This window comes from Moschus berezovskii, chromosome 10, assembly GCF_049115385.1.
Source record: "Moschus berezovskii isolate FMDL1 chromosome 10, NW_MosBer_1.0, whole genome shotgun sequence".
Taxonomy (NCBI): Eukaryota; Metazoa; Chordata; class Mammalia; order Artiodactyla; family Moschidae; genus Moschus; species Moschus berezovskii.
The window spans coordinates 92,759,728-92,779,185 of record NC_142469.1 but is presented as its reverse complement, the minus strand read 5'-3'; the positions used below and the strand labels follow the sequence as shown (position 1 = coordinate 92,779,185).

The following is a 19,458-nucleotide window of genomic DNA, read 5'->3' as shown; positions in this document are numbered from 1 at the left end:
TTCTCTGGTGTGTACACACACACATACACACTCATTCACACACACACACTCACTCACACACTTGCCTCCCCACAGTGTCCCTGCCCACATTCCACCCGGCCTGAGCGCCATGGGAGGAAGGTATGTGGCAGGCGTCCAGGGGCCTCTGGGGCAGTTGTCTCAGGGCCCAGGTGGCCGCAAGGCAGGAGTTGCAGCTGTGTGTGTCGTCAGGGAGGGTGCGGGGGGAGCTGCTCTGCCCTCCTCTTTCTTCTTCATGTCCCCTCCTCCTTCTTCAGTCCCGTCAGTCACCCGGGGAGGAAAGGGTTTGGCGAATTTAACTAGTTGCTGACAGCTCAGAGTAAGGAAGCAGTCAACCTGTGCTGAGCTGCAAGCACATGATAAGCCTTGTGGAGCTGGGTCCCCAGAGAGAGCTGGTCCCCAGAGAAAGCTGGGGAGCAGTTGGTTTGGATCTCTTCAGGTTTCCTTCTTGGGATCTGTGAGTGTTGTTCCTTGCTTCCTGGATGTTAGTTAGAATAGGAAAAAGGAGTCCGGAATGGTGCTGGCCTTTTTTCTGTTCTAACTGCCTAACGCTGAATATACCTCTAGGTGTGTGCTCAGGGAAATGAGCTACGCTTAGAAGCAGAGGCTGCAGCTGAGGGGAGGTCTAGGCTTGCCATAGAATCAGGAGAGGGCAAACAAACAAAAGGCCCCACGCCTCCTCTCCACAATCTTGAGCAAATGTTAAAATACGTACGCTGATTGGCCAAAAAGTTCATTTGGGTTTTTGCATCCAATGTTGCAAAAGTACCCAAACAAACATTTTGGCCAACTCAAAGTGTATTTATATACTTTAAATACATATTTACATATATTTAAACTATATATAGTTTGATATATATTTACATATTTTAAAATATATTTAAAGATGTTTGATATATGTATGTATCTATGCTTGATATATATGTATATGTATATAGGACTTCTCTGGTGGCTCAGATGGTAAAGTGTCTGCCTACAGTGCTGGAGACCTGGGTTCAATCCCTGGGTTGGGAAGATCTCCTGGAGAACGAAATGGCAACCCACTCCAGTACTCTTGCCTGGAAAATCCCATGGATGGAGGAGCCTGGCAGGCTACAGTCCACGGGGTCACAAGAGTTGGACACGACTGAGCGACTTCACTTTCACTTTTCTTTTATATAGGTACATGATTTTTAATTTCATAATATTAGGCAGAGATTAATAAGCAAAACTTATCAAGTCAAGGCCTTACTCCTCTTCCCCCCCCAACCATACAGTTCCCTTCTTCACCCCTCCTTCCATAACATAACCACTGTTAGATCTTTTAGTTATTTTATTTACTTGTTTTTGGCATTGTTGTCATCGTTTCCAAGTTATGTGCTTATCACGCTATTTCTTAGGTTTTCCCCCCACTATAGACATACAGATATTATCTATTGATTTCTTAATATGAAGGATGATGATTTAATATTCCAATCTGCCTCCTTCCCTTAACCCCCTCATTTTCCTTTTTTCCAGTTCAGTTCAGTTCAGTCGCTCAGTCATGTCCGACTCTTTGCGACCCCATGAATCACAGCACGCCAGGCCTCCCTGTCCATCACCAACTCCCGGAGTTCACTCAAACTCATGTCCATCGAGTCGGTGATGCCATCCAGCCATCTCATTCTCTGTCGTCCCCTTCTCCTCCTGCCCCCAATCCCTCCCAGCATCAGAGTCTTTTCCAGTAAGTCAACTCGTCGCATGAGGTGGCCAAAGTACTGGAGTTTCAGTTTTAGCATCAGTCCTAATGTAATGACTGTGTTAGCTCGGGTTCTCTGAGAAGCAGAAAACAAGGAAGCACTAAAAATGAACAAGATAGGACTTCCATGGTGGTCCAGTGGTTGAGAATCCGCCTGCCAGTGCAAGAGACATGGGTTCAACCCCTGGTCTGGAAAGAGTCCACATGCCACAGGGCCACTAAGCCCACGCACCTCAGGAAGAGAAGCCGCTGCAGTGAGAAGCCGGGCTCTGCAATTAGAGAGCAGTCCGCACTCACCGCAACCAGAGAAAGCCTGCTCACAGCTATCAAGACTCAGTACGGCCAAAAAATAAACAAATGAATAAATAAACAAAATGAAATTTAAAAAATGAAATGAACAAGATAAAGGTGGTGGTTCCAGGGCCAATCTGACACCATGAAGGAGAGGGGCAAGAAAGGAAGATTGGGTAGGATGAGCCTTAGACTGCAGGGTTGTTCTAAGAAATTCAAGGCCAGGCTGATGTTGAGACCCAGAATCAAGACTGCTCAGTGCAGAAGTCTTGCACTTTGCAGCCATGGCCAGCTCTGGTCCCCCTGCTGTGCTCAGTCACTGGCTGGGAACCCAGGAGATCAAGCCTTCCCTGAAGACTACACTGGGTCCCCAAGGAGGGATGCATTCCCCAAAGCAAGCTGTCTTTGGAAGGGAAGTCTGAGTGGTCCACCTCCACGGCCACCACATTTACATTCTGATGTATGATTTTGTTAATGTTCAGTGCTTCCATTATCATGACTGAATGAATGTTGTTCATAATTGTGTCATATTGTGTACTATAATTGTATTTTCTTTTTTCATTATTTTTCCTCTTTTGGAGTTGTTTACTTACTTTTCTATGTATTTGCCAATTATTCTGCTCCAAATATTCTAACAGAGTATAAAATACCCTACATTGTAACAGAACCCATTGGTATATCCGTCAGTTCTGTTTCTCTATTTTGTTTATCTGTTCCATCTGGAGTCCTATTCTAGGTTGATGGTGCTTTGCTTATTCTCTCATTTGGTGGAGCAAGTCTTCCAGGAGCTTGTTGAAAGGCTGAAAGTGATATCAATATCTGAGCCCTTATAGGCTCTCAGTCCACCCCATATTTGATCATTTCTAAGTCAGCAATCATTGCACCTCAGAATCTGGAAATTATTGTTCTTGGCTTCTCAGGTTACTGTTGAGCAGTCAATGCCATTCAGATTCATGATGACTTATTTGACCTTATTTTTTCTTTCTGGCAGCCTTTAGGGTCTTTTATTTATCTCTAGTGTTCTGAAATTTCACAATAATGTGCTTTATTCTCTATGTGGGGTACTGGGTGGGTCTCTCTAACTAGGAAACTCCTGTCTTTCTCTTTCAGGAGATTTTTGTTGATTATTTCACTCATTTCTTCCATTCTGTTTTTTCGGCTCTCTCTAGAACTTATTATTTGGATATTTGATCTACTGGACTGATCATCTAATTTCCTTAAACTCTGTCCTATTTTTCTATCTAGTTCTGGCAGATTTCCTAAACTTTATCTTCTAAGCCTCTTATAAGTTGTTTTTGTTTTCAGAAAGTTATTTTATTTATTTATTTTTTTACTGTATGTGTTTTTCTTTCTCTTGCCTCACTGAGCATTCTCACTGTGTGTATGTGTATATGTGTGTGTGTTAAGTCGCTTCAGTCATGTCCAACTCTTTGCCACCCTATGGATTCTAGCCTGCAAGGCTCCTCTGTCCATGGGATTCTCCAGGCAAGAATACTGGAGTGGGTTGCCATGCCCTCCTCCAGGGGATCTTCCCGACTCGGGGATCAAACCTGCATCTCTTATGTCTCCTGCATTGGCAGGTGGGTTCTTTACCACTAGAACCACTTGGGAAACCAATATGTGTGTGTGTTTATATATATATATGTATATATATAAACACCACACAAGAGAACAAATTCATACTTTTATTTATTTACTTTTTAGTAAGCTTAAATCTTTGAAGGGTATGTTTGCTCAGTCACTCAATTGCTCAGTCAGGTCCGACTCTGAGACCCCATGGACTGTAGTCTGCCAGGCTCCCATGGCAATAGATTCTGTGTCCAATGCCTTAGGTGGAAGGTTCAGAATCTAGCATGAATCATGCCACTATTTCCATGAGCATGAGCTATCTTTCCCCAAACTACTCTGATTTTTTTTTTTAATTAAGCAGTTTATTTTTAAAAATTGAAGTAGAGAACTCTGATTTTGTTAGGTTATCCAACCAGGAGTTACTCTGTTCTTTGCTTTGTATACATAAGCACATCTCTCAATTACATAGAATTCAATTTCATCTCAAGAATATACACCTTCAATTTTCAGAAGGGCTGTGTGCTCCCTCTGGTTCCGGAGAACCCACTGATAGCCAGCAAAAATGGCCTTGGACCACAGCCTTCCAGACACACTGTTGTTTTAGAAGTCCTGTTCCCAGCAGGTTTCTGCAGGCTTCAAGATGGCAGAAAGAGCCTCAGTGTGTACTTAGGATGCAAGTCTGTCCCTCAAACTCTCTGCTACCTCTGAGTTCCTTTTCCCTACCTGTTTAGCTGTCTTTCATGCCTACAGCTTTCTCCTGTTATATGATGATTCTTTGTTTAGACCTAAGACTGAGCCACCAGAACTCAAATTGGAAGCCCAGCATTGGGGGGGGCCTCCTTTCCCAGAACCTTCTTAGATTCCAATACGCTGGTTCCTGTGGGTGTTCTCCAGACCCCACACCCCCCGTAATTTATTTTCAGTTTCCTCTGTTGTATTCTACAGGAGTTGCTACTGTTTCCCTCAATCTATGCTCAATCTTCCCAACTTTTATTGGCATTTCTTACTTCTGTAATCCACCTTCCCCATCACTGCTGCTCTTATAGTTTTATTTTCCCCCTTATTTTCATTTTACTGGGGTTGTGGAGGGAGAAGGACAGACAGCATATGTCCAATGCAATGTTCTATGTATAATGAGACATCATGCTTCTTCTATGCTTATTATTATACTTTTAACACTCTCCATGCCAACATTCTTTTTAAAAAATGGTTGAAATGGTTGAAAAGGTATATCTTTCATAGGATGTGCTCAGAGGAAACAACTGATTCTCAGCTTTTCATATCCCAAGATGTCCTTCTTCTTCGACACTCTTTTGATCTAGTTCTTCATTAAAGTAATGAAAGGTTACCACTTACTGAGGACTTCGGTGTGTCTCATTTCATCTTCACAGAATCGCTGCAAGGTAGATATTATTATATCCACTTTACAGACAAGGACTGTGGCTCAGAAAGTTTCTCTGGGAAATTCACCTGACAAGACGTGGAGCATGGATTCAACTGGTGCTGATCTGCCTTCCAGGCTGACTGCTCTTTCCAGGGCAGCCTGCTGCCCACCCCAGGGGGTGTTGAGTGCTAGGTGACAGCAGTGACACAGGACTTACATGCCACGAGCTCTGTGGGAGAATGTAATTTTCATGCAGGCAGAGCCCTCATCTGCCCTGTTGACCTCTATTTCCCAAGAATAGTATTTGATGCACTGAAAACACATGATCAATAGTTTTTAAAAGCGCAAACGAATGAATGGATGAATAAATGTGGAATCCTTTAATTCTCAGGGCAACCCAGTCCTGTCTCTTGCATTACCCTTTTGTAAAAGGTTAAAAAATAAGTTTCAGAAATTTGGGACTTCTCTTTTCTGGGGATCTGCTCTTTCTAGGAAGTGGTGTTTTTATGTAATCTGAGGAATAACCTGTGTTAAAGTGTCAGCTAAGACCGAACAGGATAGCTGAATTGGCTTGACTACGTAAGTTCAGAATTATTCAGCACTGGAGTGTGTGCAAACAAAAGGGAACCTTCCTAATCTGTTGGTGGGAATGTAAATTGGTGCAGCCACTATGGTACATAGAATGGAGGGTCCCTCAAAAAACTAAAAGTAGAGTTGTCATATGATCTGGCAATCCCACTCCCAGGCATATATGTGAGACCAAAACTATAATTCAAAAAAGACATATGCACCCCTATGTTCATAGCAGCACAATAGCCAAGACATGGAAACAAGCTAAATGTCCATCAGCAGATGAATGTAAAGAAGATGTGATACATGTATACAATGGAATACTACTCAGCCATAAAAAGAATGAAACAATGCCATTTGCAGCGACCTGATGGACCTAGAGATTATCATACTAAGTGAAAAAAGTCAGAAAACAAAGACAAATAACACATGTCACTGACACATGGGATCTGAAATAGGACACAATGAACTTTTTCTGGGCTTCTGAGGTGGCACTAGTGAGGAACTAGCCTGCCAACGCAAGAGACTTAAGAGACGCAGGTTCAGTTTCCTGGGTCAGGAAGATTCCCTGGAGGAGGGCATGGCAACCTCCTCCAGAATCCGTTCCTGAAGAATCTCATGGACAGAGGAGCCACAGGCTACAATCTGTAGGGTTGCACAGAGTTGAACATGACTGAAGTGACTTATCAGGCATGCACAAATTTTATCTATGGAAGAAACAGACTCACAGACATAGAGAACAGACTTGTTGCCAAGGGGAGAGAAACAATTGCTTTTCATATTTTCTTATCCCAAGATGTCCTTCTTCAACACTCTTTTGATCTAGTTCTTCATTAAGGTAATAAAAGGTGAGGGAGTTGGGGAGGGAGGAATTGAGAGCAGATGCTTCAGACTTTATTTTTTGGGCTCCAAAATCACTGCAGATGCTGATTGCAGCCATGAAATTAAAAGACGCTTACTCCTTGGAAGGAAGGTTATGACCAACCTGGATAGAGTATTAAAAAGCAGAGACATTACTTTGCCAGCAAAGGTCCGTCTAGTCAAGGCTATGGTTTTTCCCGTGGTCATGTATGGATGTGAGAGTTGGACTGTGAAGAAAGCTGATCATCGAAGAATTGATGCTTTTGAACTGTGGTGCTAGAGAAGACTCTTGAGAGTCCCTTGGGCTGCAAGGAGATCCAACCAGTCCATTCTAACGGAGATCAGTCCTGGGTGTTCATTGGAAGGACTGATGCTAAAGCTGAAACTGAAATACTTTGGCCACCTCATGCGACGAGCTGACTCACTGGAAAAGACTGATGCTAGGAGGGATTGGGGGCTGGAGGAGAAGGGGACGACAGAGAATGAGATGGCTGGATGGTATCACCGACTCGATGGACATGAGTTTGAGCAAACTTGGGGAGTTGGTGATGGTCAGGGAGGCCTGCCGTGCTGTGATTCATGGGGTCACAAAGAGTCGGACATGACTGAGCGACTGAACTGAACTGAATTGAATATATCTAATGGATAAGCAACAAAGTCCTACTGAATAGCACAGGGAACTATATTCAGTATCCTCTGATAAATATGATGGAAAAGACTATGAAAACGAATATATATACATATGCATAACTGAATCACTTTGCTGTACAGCATAAATTAACACATAAATTAACAGCATAAATCAACTATGTTTAAATAAAAGAAAAGTAAAAAAATGATTCTCCAACATTCATTTAGCAAAATACTATCAACTGTTCACTGTGTGCTATTGGACTAGGAGACTGAAATTCATTAAATCTCATCCTAGTTTCACAAAAATCCTGCCAGGTAGTTGAATGGTCTAAAACCAGTTTCTGAAATATCTACTTGCTCACTGAAGAATTTGCTTAAAATTCAACCCCTGTTTGAGAATCTGGACCTCATTTTAGTGTCCTGTATTTTCTTGGCATTTTGGAGTCATTTGATGATTTAAAAAAAAAAAATTTAGCTCCTTGAAGGGCATATCTAACTTAATTTTGTATTTCTATTATGTATCGCTTGAGCTTGCAGGATTTTTAAAAAACGATGGGATTGTTTTGGACACTTGAAAGTGCCTTTTTCTATCTGACCTAGTTTTGAATAGTTAAGCTGTTTTTAGTCAGTTTATGTAAAGCCTTTTATTCCGAGTTTAAATTAAATTAAGTTTTAATTTAATTTAATGTTTACTTCCAGGACACCTGAACGGATGTAGAAATGCTCCAAAGGGGACTGAAGTTACATAAGATATTCTTCAACCAGACTGTGATGAGGAAAAATTGAAGACAAAAGCCAAAGCAATCCACTCACTACCCGCTCCCTCTTTTCCTCCTTCCTCTCCCCCGACTACCATTCAAGGAAGAGGCAAAGTTCCTTCTGGCTCCCTATTTTTGTGATTCTAGGTATCAAATGCTATTTTCTCTTGTTCTCTTGAGTCAAAGGAAAGAACTCATGTATTTGGAGCAGGCAAAACTTCTGGCAACTTCTCCAATAAGCTGACCTACCTGTTCATCCAAAAACTATTCTCTAAAACATCAGTGGGGCATGCGAATGGCTTAAAATAGAAAAGACTAAAACAGCCATAGAAATAGATAATGTTACAGCACTTGCACAGTTACTTTATTAATTGTAGAAATGCTTATAATAATTCAAACAGATAGCAAAAGGGAGAATTACATTCTTTCTACTTGCCTAACACATCCTTGGATCAGAATATGTGAAATTTGTTAGAAGTGTTAATTAGTTGACTGTGTCCCTATCTTTGATAGGAGAAAATGGAATCAAATTGCTCATAGCAATTTGAGTAACGGAATTATTTTATTTCTTTTTTTTTGAGTAACGGAATTATTTTAGAACGTGGACCTGTCAAACTCAATCTAGGAATGCTCACAAACTGTATATTTTATTACTTTTTCTTTAAAGGTCAAAAAATAGATGATTCTTGGGACTTCCCTGGTGGTCCAGTGGCTAAGACTTCATGTTCCCAATGCAGCCGGTCCTGTGTTCAATCCCTGGTCAAGGAATTAGTCCCACATGCTGCAACCAAGAGTTTATATGCCACAACTAAAGACCCTACATGTAGCAGCTAAAAGACCCGATATGCTGCAATGGAGATCAAAGATCCCGCGTGCCTCAAGTAAGACCTGGTGCAGTCAAATAAATACATACATATCTTAGAAAATGATGATTCTTAAAAAAAAAAAGACAGCACATCTGTATCTGTTTTCATATTTGAAAAACTATTGGGGTATCAACCTAACTTCAGAAAAATTTCTTTCAAATTCCTTGGATATTATCTGGAATGAAAATGATGTCCTTCTGACACTGCAGTGCTATGAGGGTAGCTAAGGTCATCTGACTGTCATTGCTTATTGGTCCCCAGTGATTCTGATCAGTGTCTCTGAGGCTGACTTACTGGAAATTCTCAGCCCAATCAGCTGGCTGGTCTGGGTGTAATGAACTAAATGTTCCTCCATGCTACAAAATTCTATCATTCGAACTCTTCAGGCATTAGAATTATATTTGGAGAAGTCTATCCATAGGGATGGTGACCAAAGTGGTTTTTAACCGTGTTGCTGACCCCGGTGACTGAACTGGCCATCTGATTGTGTTGGGAGCCACGTCAGCTGCAGGTACATTCATGTGTGACTTGTGTAGACTCTGGGACCAAACTGCCTAGCTTCAAGCACTGGCTCCCACACATGCCAGTTCTGTGACTAGCTGTGTATTGACTTTCCTTATCAGTAAAACAAGGATTTTATGTATCTACCTCATTGGGTTTTTGTGAGGATAAAATGAGCTAATACGTCTAAAGAGTTAAGAATAGTGCCTAGCACCTGGTAAGTGGTATATTAAGTGTAAGTTAAGAATGTATTACTATCATGATTATTTATGTGATGTATTTGAAATTACACAAGGTGCTTTTCGGTTCCAGATGCATAGGAGTGCATTTGTAGGTACGTTAAACCGGCAATTGCTCCTTTTATAACCCTGGAAATGAAATTTCCTAACAATGCAAGTTCTCATCATTTCACTTTGCAGGCCGCTTTCTCCTCATCCCCGCTTTTTTTTATTTTGCATGTACAATATACCCTCTTCCTCCATCCGAGATTACTTCACTCTGCTTTGGAAAATGTTTCTGTGATACTCACGACCCCCGTGAACCCTCTTCTTTTCTCTCACACTTTCAAATTTACTTTATCTTATTTTTAATTACCCAAGTGACAAGGGAAGTGGTGGATAAAAGGTTGAATCATGTTGTTGACAAGCTGCATCAAAATGAAGGGGGGAGCTGCAAAATGAGAGAGTCCCAGGCTTGATAGGAGGGGCCTAGGTTCCTTCTGCATTCAAAGTTCTGTGACTGCCGTTTCAGACCCAGATCCATATTTTATTACCATTTTATCTTCTACCTTATTGGGTTAAGCGCTAGACTAGAGCTTTTAGATGATCATTTAATGCTCACAGCAACTCCTTGAAGGTAGGTATTATCTCACATCTTACAGACGAAGAAAAACAAAAATAGGGAGGTAAATAATATACCAAGACCACATAACTGGGAAGTAGAGAGCTAGTTAGAACCCATGCATTCTTATTCCAAGCTCTATTCTCCTCCCACTGTTCATAATCCCTTCTTTACATAACCATAGAAGCAAAATAATAATGGTCAAATTTCACTAAGATCATGCCCTTGAAACAAAAAATCCCATTCAGAACATAGAAGTTTCCATATAGCTCTTCACTGCCCTCTAAGTAGACCAACCATTTATACAGAACTCACTCTTCCATCCATCCTTTCATCCACCTGTCTTTCTAATCATCTCTCTGTTCTCTATCCATCCAATCACATATCCATCCACTCATCCGTCTATCCTTTTATGACCTATTTAGTATATTCCAGGCTTGTAATAAGTCCTAACTGAGTCCCTATAGTTAAGGAATTCTCAATCTAGGGAAAGGAACAACATATAAATAAAATTTGCAATATAATGTGGTGAACATTAATACACAGTGGTTCTTACATGTTAGAAAAATGCAGGAGAGGTGGGGAGGAGTGTTTCTAACTCTTCCTAGGGGAAACTTTTAAAACTAGGATCTCTGGTATTTTAGAAGGTCAAAGAAGGAACCGTTTGAAATTGGGCAAAGTTTTCTCAGAAGGGTTTGTGCCGAAGGAGGAGAGAAATAGGAGTCTGAGGCAGTATAGAGGGGTTTAAACTCTGTTAATGTTTGAGTTGATCAAGAGTTTGCCAGAAACCAAACATGGAGGAGGATATTCCAGACCTCCAAAAAACCCTTGTTGGTGGAAAAGTACATGAAAATTATTTGCTAGGATTCCAACTTAGAGTATCATTCAAAAGAGGAGAAAAAGCACCAAGGATAGGTGGTTAGGGTTTAGATAAAGAAAGGACTGCTGTGCAAGGCCAAGAATTTAATTTTCAAGGATATTAAAAATGCTCTCAAAAGCATTATTACAGTCCATTGTAAAATTATATCATTAAAAATTACAGCTCATTGTAAAATTTATTCTTCAATGCCCTTAAAATAAATAATAGATGTTCTTTCTGTCCATTTCCAGAAACTTGTAACAGATTCTCTATATTTGGGGGTAAATTTGCATTCAAAAGTTGAGCTGGGATCCTAAGCTTGTTTCTGGGGAATAATGCGTTCTGAATTCTAAACAACACTTTACAAAACTCTTTGTGACTTGGCATGGTGGAACAGCCTTAGAGACCTGCCTGATGTTCAAATATGGGGCAAGGAAAGAAGATGTGGCCCCAAATGAAGACCTGCTTATTCTGTTACCAAAATGTGGCAAAAGAGACTTCTGGAAGTGAATTTTACTTGAGGTAATGGTAATTAAATTTTTGAGCTAGGTTTTAACCTGGATGTCTCTGCAACCCTACGTTTTATTTTCTTCCCAACCCTCTTGGATTGAAGTTAAATAGGTTAGTTAAATTAAGATATATAAATCTATCATCTGTATATAAATATCTCTATATCTAGCATCATCTGCCAAAAAGGAGGCTGATCTGAACTGGAACTGTTTCTATAGATTTCAAGGCTCATTTGCCAGTCTCCTTAGCTGGGACAGAGCGATGTTTCTAAGCCTGAGAATTCCTCTTTCTGTCTGAGTTGATCAATACATCTTTTTGCATCCTCCAGCACAAAAACCCAAATGTGCTTCCTTTTCTAAAAGGGAGCCTCTGTCTTGCTGGGATTAAGAGGGCATAGTCCCATGACACAGTTTGCACTCACTTTTTGGCATCCAAAATACCTTCCCTCTTTCAAGAACTGCGGGCAGCCAGTCAAGAGGGGACAGTATTTTGGCATTTGGACTGAATATCTTACCTGCCAACTGGGCTGCTCGTAACCCATTGTTTCTGAAAGTGGGGGAAGCACATGCAGCAGGAACGGGCTTTGTGCTGTCAGAACACTTGATGAGCACATCTGCACTGAGTCAGGAGGAAGCCTGCCAGCTGTGTTTGTTCACTGCTTCCTGCACCACTTTCCTCGGACTCCTGAGCACTCTCGGAGGGCAACTGTTAGCTCTCAAGACTCATATTTCATTTCTTTACTTTATTGATACCATAACCATGGAATCACTCATTTTATACAGTTGCCCTGACTGACATTCTAGCACTTTTCTCTCAATTACTCATCACCTTCTAGGCTTTAGTTCTGGTGTCAATCTTCTCAAGGAGGGGAGTGGAAATTAACCCAAACAGAGGTTCACGGGCTCCATATGTTCAAACTGATGCTTCTTCCAGGATTCCCTTCCACAGTTCTATTTTCATTCAACAAATATTGATTGGATAGCACCTGGACTAGGTATTGTCCTCAGCTTCTCGGAGAAAATGGTGAGTGGAATAGTCTTCCGGAAATAACCCGAGAAGCCTCCTCCACTCCCCAAAGCCCAGTCCAGATCTGGAAAAGGAGCCAGAAGGACCTCGGGAGCAAGGCAGGGGGTGGGGAGGGCTTGGCGAGGGGAGCATGGCATAGCTCAGAATCCATGCCTCAAGCCATGGGGCCCTCAGACCCTTGCTCACAACCCCTGTATCCTTCTTTTTCCTTTAATCAGTTTTAATGAGCAAATCTGATCTCCTTTTTAATTTAGAGGAAAGAGAACCGCACATTCTATAATAGAAAAAGGAAGGGAAAACGTTGTTCAGCCAGCTGAGAAGAAGACTTCAGTAGGATATTAAATGCTAAAAAGTTAATCAGACGGTCCTGGTCCCCTGAGGCTTGGAATATGAAGTTCAGAGTTCCATCCTTCATTCCTGGCATGTGAGGAAATATTTTCAGATAATTTCATAGATAAGCCGAGGGTGGAAAAGCTCTGGCTCTTAAACAGTAAAAACTTTTCTTGGCTTACAGAATTGTTTTAGAGTCTTGGGGGCAGAATTTTACATAAATATCTACATAATTTTTTAATATATTTTATATAAATGATAAGTCACAAAAACACAAAACCTAGCAGAGGAATTTCTAGATAGCAGAGGCTTCCCAGTCTCTTGGAATTCTGATAGATTCATCAATTGCATTGAAAATCCCACCAAGTTATTTCATACCTGTTCGCTACCACGGTCCCCTCCCGAGTATTCCTGCCCAAAGGTCAGAAGGATACTTCCTTACAGAAAAAGTCTTAAATTTCAAAAACAGACAGCCTACATACCCTGCCATCTTGATCCTCCATGAAGGGAGCTGCCGTGTTGCTATCAGGCCATACGTTCGAATGTTCTCCAACTTCCTTTCTGACTCAGATCGAATGAATTCTCAGCGCTGATGTAAGGCTCTTAATAGGAATCTGTTTTCAATTCGGGGCAGATGTGGGACACTCTTGTAGCTCTAGGGATTATCAACTTTAAAACAAATCGCCTTCAGGATGATAAGTCAAGAGGCAGTAACTGCTTCCTGAGGCCTCCTTGGGGTTCCTTCCAAATGCTTAACATATAACACAAGAACTATGGCTCAAAAGAAGGTTTTGCTCCTGAGGTTCCCAGGCTTTAGAATGAAGCTCGCAAATACTCCTCAGAAACAAAGCTTGTAAATACATCTCAGAGCAATGAAACAGAAATTCAGATATTTTCGTAACATGCAAAAGTGATCAAAATGTCCCTGTCTCCCCCTCCCCCTGCCCCTTGCTGCCCCCCTCCCCTATCTATCTGAGCACTATGTTTGTTTCATGGATTAGAGTTTTTCCACAAATTGAAATTGAATTGTTCTGGTTCAGAGTTTTCTTGGCTCAAGGAAAGGAAGGGGAGGACTATTCCAAGACTTCCACAGAGAAACATCCAGAAATCAATTTAACACGATAAGTTTAATGCTCTACAATTAGCATTCCCACAGCACGAACTGCCTGCAACTCAAAGCATGCTTGGTTCTGAGTCACTCTGTAGGCTTGGCTCATCCACCAGGATTTTAGACTCACACACATACGAAAAAGATAGCTGTTGCTTAATATAGTTTAACCCAAGTTAATAACCCTGAAAAGAGGTTAAAAGAAACTACTAACTTACAAAACAATCTGAGGGCAAAATTTTAAGACTATTAAATGCAATTTTTCAACATTTTACATACAACTTTAAAATATTAAAAGTCAGTGTGTGTTTCCCCATAGAAGCAGACACAGATAAGTTTCGGTAAAAATTCGATCCCTGGATCGGGAAGATTTTCCTGGAGTAGAAGATGGCAACCCACTCCAGTATTCTTGCTTGGAGAATCCCAGGGACAGAGGAGCTTGGCGGCCCACAGTCCATGGGGGTCAGAGAAAGTCAGACATACAAAGTAGACAGACAGACAGAAACATTAGTGAAGAATTAGAAAATAGTCACAGTAAATTACATATTTAGAAGACACAGTCTATTCTTTAACATTAATGAGTGTGGCGTAACGAAAAGTCACCCACCAATGAACACTAGGCCTATTGTTTCTCTTATCTTCATAGGGAAAGACAGATTAAATTTTCCACTAGCTTACACATGTGCTAAATAACAATTAAGCAGCATTATATGGGGGTGTTAAGAATTCTGTATAGAACATAAAGAGACCTATCCCCAGATCTCTTTCACTAGAGTGGCTTTGGGCAAGCCACTGCCCAGGCCACAGTTCCATCGGCTGAATTAGGCAGGTGGTTTCTAAAATCCAAACTTTGTATGTCAGTTACAAGGTTAATGCATTAATGATGCATTAATCAAGGCTTGGTAGAAAAGAGAAGGTAAAGGCCTCTTCCTTCTTTTGTTTTTAAGAGTAATCATTAATGGCCACTAGCTGGACATCTCAGACAAAATTTTTTCTGCCTTGAAACATATAAGTATGGCCATAAGGGAAGTTTAAGCTGAAAAGCTGAATCTGAAGAGTAAAGAAAGCTATTAATACAACTTATACAAATCAGACACACACACACACACACAGACTTGATGGGTATGGGAAAATGGTAACCTAAGGCATTCCTCAGAATTTCATCCTGCTTGCAGGCATTAATAATGTACTTGCTTAGCAAATTTATTAAGATTCATTGATTGTTTTTAATATGAAATTAAAAGACGCTTACTCCTTGGAAGGAAAGTTATGACCAACCTTGATAATATATTAAAAAGCAGAGACATTACTTTGCCAACCAAGGTCCGTCTAGTCAAGGCTATGGTTTTTCTCATGGTCATGTATGGATGTGAGAGTTGGACTGTGAAGAAAGCTGATGGCCGAAGAATTGATGCTTTTGAACTGTGGTGTTGGAGAAGACTCTTGAGAGTCCCTTGGACTGCAAGGAGATCCAACCAGTCCATTCTAAAGGAGATCAATCCTGGGTGTTCATTGGAAGGACTGATGCTAAAGCTGAAACTGCAATACTTTGGCCACCTCATGCGACGAGTTGACTCACTGGAAAAGACTCTGATGCTGGGAAAGGTTGGGGGCGGGAGGAGAAGGGGACGACAGAGAGTGAGATGGCTGGATGGCATCACCGACTCTGTGGACATGAGTTTGAGTGTACTCTGGGAGTTGGTGATGGACAGGGAGGCCTGGCATGCTGTGATTCATGGGGTTGCGGAGAGTCGGACACGACTGAGCGACTGAACTGAACTGAACTGAACTGAAGGAAAGTCAGATGTTGTTAGTGAACAGTGAGTTGTTTTGAAATATGAGGATAAGATGGGGAACACCTGGTGTGGAAGATGGAACGTGTGAAGTGGTAAGAAAAAAAAGCAGGAATTACAAATCTAGTTCTAGGGCTGCTACTGATTAGCCTTACTGCTCCCTTAGAGGTGTCCATCTCCTCATCTATACAAGAGGGCGTTGGTCTTTCCACCCTCTTAACTGCCCATAATCAAAAGAGAAATTTTACTCAATAGGATATAGCTTTTATTTTAGAGTTTGACTCTCAGAAGCACTGAAACCAAGACTATAAATTCAGTTCAGTGTACACGTGAAAACAACTATAGATCAGGCAAAGATCCACAGTTAATCTGTGATACAGTCTTTTCCCCAACTGTGGGACATCCCCACTTACCTGCAGAAAAGAGCTCAGATAAACCAGTAAAGTCCCGCTTTTTCTGCTACTGCTTAGTCGCTAAGTCTGTCTGACTCCTTGCAACCCCATGGACTGTAGCCTGTCATGGGATTTTCCAGGCAAGAATACTGGAGTGGGTTGTCATTTCCTTCTCCAGGGGATCTTCCTGACCCAGGGATGGAATCCGAGTCTCCTGCAGTGGCAGGCATCTTCTTTACTACTGAGCTAGGGAAGCCCAAAGTCCTGTTACATAGCGTCATAATAATTAAGATTTCCTTTCAATAAACTTATTTACATTTCTCAGTTATAATTTGATAATACACAAACATTTAAAAAATCATGTATAATATTGATGTTGTGGGTTGAACTGTGTCCTCCATCCTCCAAATTCATAAGGTGAGGCCTAACCCCATACCTTAGCAGATGATCTTATTTGGAGATAGGGTAATTTAATCAAAATGACATCACCAGTGCTGCTAAATTGTTTCAGTTGTGTCTGACTCTTTGCAACCCTATGGATTATAGCCGCTAGGCTTCTCCGGCCCCAGGATTCCCAGACAAGAATACTGGAATGGGTTGCCATTCCCTCCTCCAGGGGATCTTCCTAAACCAGGGATTGAACACACGTCTCTTACTTCTCCTGCATTGCCAGGCAGGTTCTTTACCACTAGTGCCACCTAGGTGTGGGCATGAATTCAATGTGACTGGTGTCCTTATAAAATGAGGGGAATTTGGACACAGAAACATACTTATAGGCAGAAAGCCAGGTGAACAGGAAGACAGCCATCTAAAAGGCAAGGAGAGAGACCCAGAACAGATCCTTCCTTCACAGTCCTCAGAAGGGACCAGCCCTGCCAAAATCTAGATTTTGGACTTACAGTCTTGAAAACTATGAGACAATCCATTTCTGTTGTTTAAACCACTCCATCTGTGCAACTACTTAGTTACCGCAGATTGAGCAGAGTAACGACTGGCATCCTCTGAACAATGACTGTGCATTATCTTGTGCACTTGCTGTTGTTTTTCAGCCACTGTCTGACTCCTTGAGACCCCATGGACTGCAGCGTGCCAGGTTCCTCTGTTCTCCACTATCTTGCAGAGATTGCTCAAACGCATGTCCACTGAGCGGGTGATGCTATCTAACTGTCTCATCCTCCGTCCATCCTTCTGCCTTTGCCTCCAGTTATTCCCAGCATCAGGGTCTTTTCTTCCCATCAGGCAGTCAGTGTCAGAGCTCAGCTCCGTTCAGCATTAGTCCTGTCAGTGAATATGCAGGGACTGTGCACCGTCCATGGGGCTCTCCAGGCAGGAATACTGGAGTGGGCCACCATCTCCTCCTCCAGTGGGTCACGTTTTGTCAGACCTCCTCACTATGACCGTACATCTTGGGTGGCCCTGCATGGCGTGACTCACAGCTTCACTGAGTCATGCAAGCCCCTTCGCCACAACTAGGCTGTGATCCACGACTGTGCACTGACACTGGACCGACAGTGAGGAAAGGCCAACAGCAGCAATAGTTTTGAAAATCAAAAACTAAAATTAAAATTAGTATTTTATTATTAAAATAAAATAATAATTTATTATTAAAATAGTTTCAAAAATGCCCTCTCCATTCCAACATACAACATAGCACAACTAATTCAACAAAGCACACAAAATACAAAAAATAAAAAATAAAGCCCTAGAGAAGTCCAGGAATAGGGAGGATACCCACGACTGCGTTCTTATTCAAGGTACCATGTGCTGACTCAGCTAAAGAGTTGGGGGTCACCTCTGTAACCCTACCAGCTCTTCTGTAGGGCATGCCAATCCAAGTATTTACAACATATCCTCTTATTAATCCTAATAACTTTCCACCAAATCAGAACAAATGAAGCAGTACTGTGTCATTGTTTCATATCACAAAAAGTTAGGCTACATTGACTCTTTCTATTAAAGCACTTTATCAAAAATAAATGCAAATGCAAAGAAACAGCACGGTGAATGCACATTAAAACAAGCACTATTATATAAAACAAGTTGATACAGTTTCCACAGATTAGATTCAGACCAGATTGTGCACCATTATTCTCAAATGCCTCATCTGGTGAAGTTTGGAAGTGAGTCAGTTTTATAAAACCATCATGAAGGAAATGCAAATATTCTGAACGTATATGTTAATTAAAGTCAATTTCCATTATCTTTTGTCTTAAGAAGCTCAGAATTAACCATACTCTCTAAAAAGTGACAGCATTTATAGCTCAAACAAAGCTGAGACAAAGGCAGGACTCGGTGCAGGAAACAGGAAGGAGGAAAGCTTTTAGAGCTAACTACCTTAGTCAGGCAAGTGGATGTGGCCCCAGAGGAAATGAGATTCTCTAAGATTAAAGTCTTCAAAGGCAATGGCCTAATGTTCAGTGGGAACTGACAGATCAGTGGTTCTGGCAGAGTCTGATGCTTTCAATCAGTGAGGAGGAGTGGAATTATCTATTGCAATGCACAATTAGAATTGAGCTGTGTTTTCCAACTTGGATATCAGCAGTTGGTTTTTCTTCCCCTTCAGGTTTGCCGTAGTAACTTGCCTCCATGTTATTTCCATTAACGCTCATCTGCCTCACTTTCCCATGAGAGCTAAAAGTAATAACTTAGGTTTTATAGAGCGGTACAACATATATCTTTTGTAGGGAAAATTTTAGTTATTCCATTCCCATTGTGCGCACCACAACTTGAGTTTATTATTTTATTCCACACTATTCAAACGTTTAGTCTTCTGCTCATAAAATTCATAAGCTTTCCCATGGTTTAGAGATGAACCAAGTGTGAAGATTTTAGATGATATCCTTTCTAACTCTCAGACTATGATTCAACACAGTATTTCTCATAATTGTCTGTTGAGAAAAGGCAGCTGGAGGTGCTTATTGAAAATGCAGACTCCCAGTGCCTTCATTGAAGGGTTGATTCTGTAGTTATGGTGGGTCTCTGGGGCTCCTGATCCGGAGAAGGCAATGGGAAGCCACTCTAGTACTCTTGCCTGGAAAATCCCATGGATGGAGGAGCCTGGTAGGCTGCAGTCCATGGGGTCACTAAGTCAGACACGACTGAGCGACTTCACTTTCACTTTTCACTGTCACACATTGGAGGAGGAAATGGCAACCCACTCCAGTGTCCTTGCTTGGAGAATCCCAGGGACAGGGGAGCCTGGTGGGCTGCACAGAGTCGGACACGACTGAAGTGACGCAGCAGCAGCAGCAGCAGCAGGGACTCCTGATCACCAGACAAGCTTGAGAAATATTTTATTTCCTGACATAGGTGGACTGTGGAATCACTTGGGGAGAAAAAAAATAGTACTCAGTCTGGGTCCACTCCTAGAGAATCTGATTTTATTGGTCTGGGTTGTGGCCTGAGTATCTGGATTTTTAGAAGCTTCTGGTT

At 41.6% G+C, this 19,458-nt stretch overlaps 1 protein-coding gene across 2 annotated transcripts in view; it reads right to left on the bottom strand.

Moving 5' to 3' along the window:
• SASH1 (SAM and SH3 domain containing 1) overlaps nt 1–19,458 on the bottom strand; it is a 349,577-nt gene that overhangs the window by 250,079 nt on the left and 80,040 nt on the right. Inside the window, exon 1 of one of the 2 annotated variants that reach the window (XM_055433600.2) lies at nt 13,216–13,350. The exons of the other annotated variant lie outside the window; for it this stretch is intronic. Within the exon in view, the coding sequence (XP_055289575.2) occupies nt 13,216–13,236 (21 nt within the window). The 5' untranslated portion in view covers nt 13,237–13,350. Of the gene's footprint in view, nt 1–13,215; nt 13,351–19,458 lie in introns of those variants that run through there. 2 annotated transcript variants of the gene reach the window in all.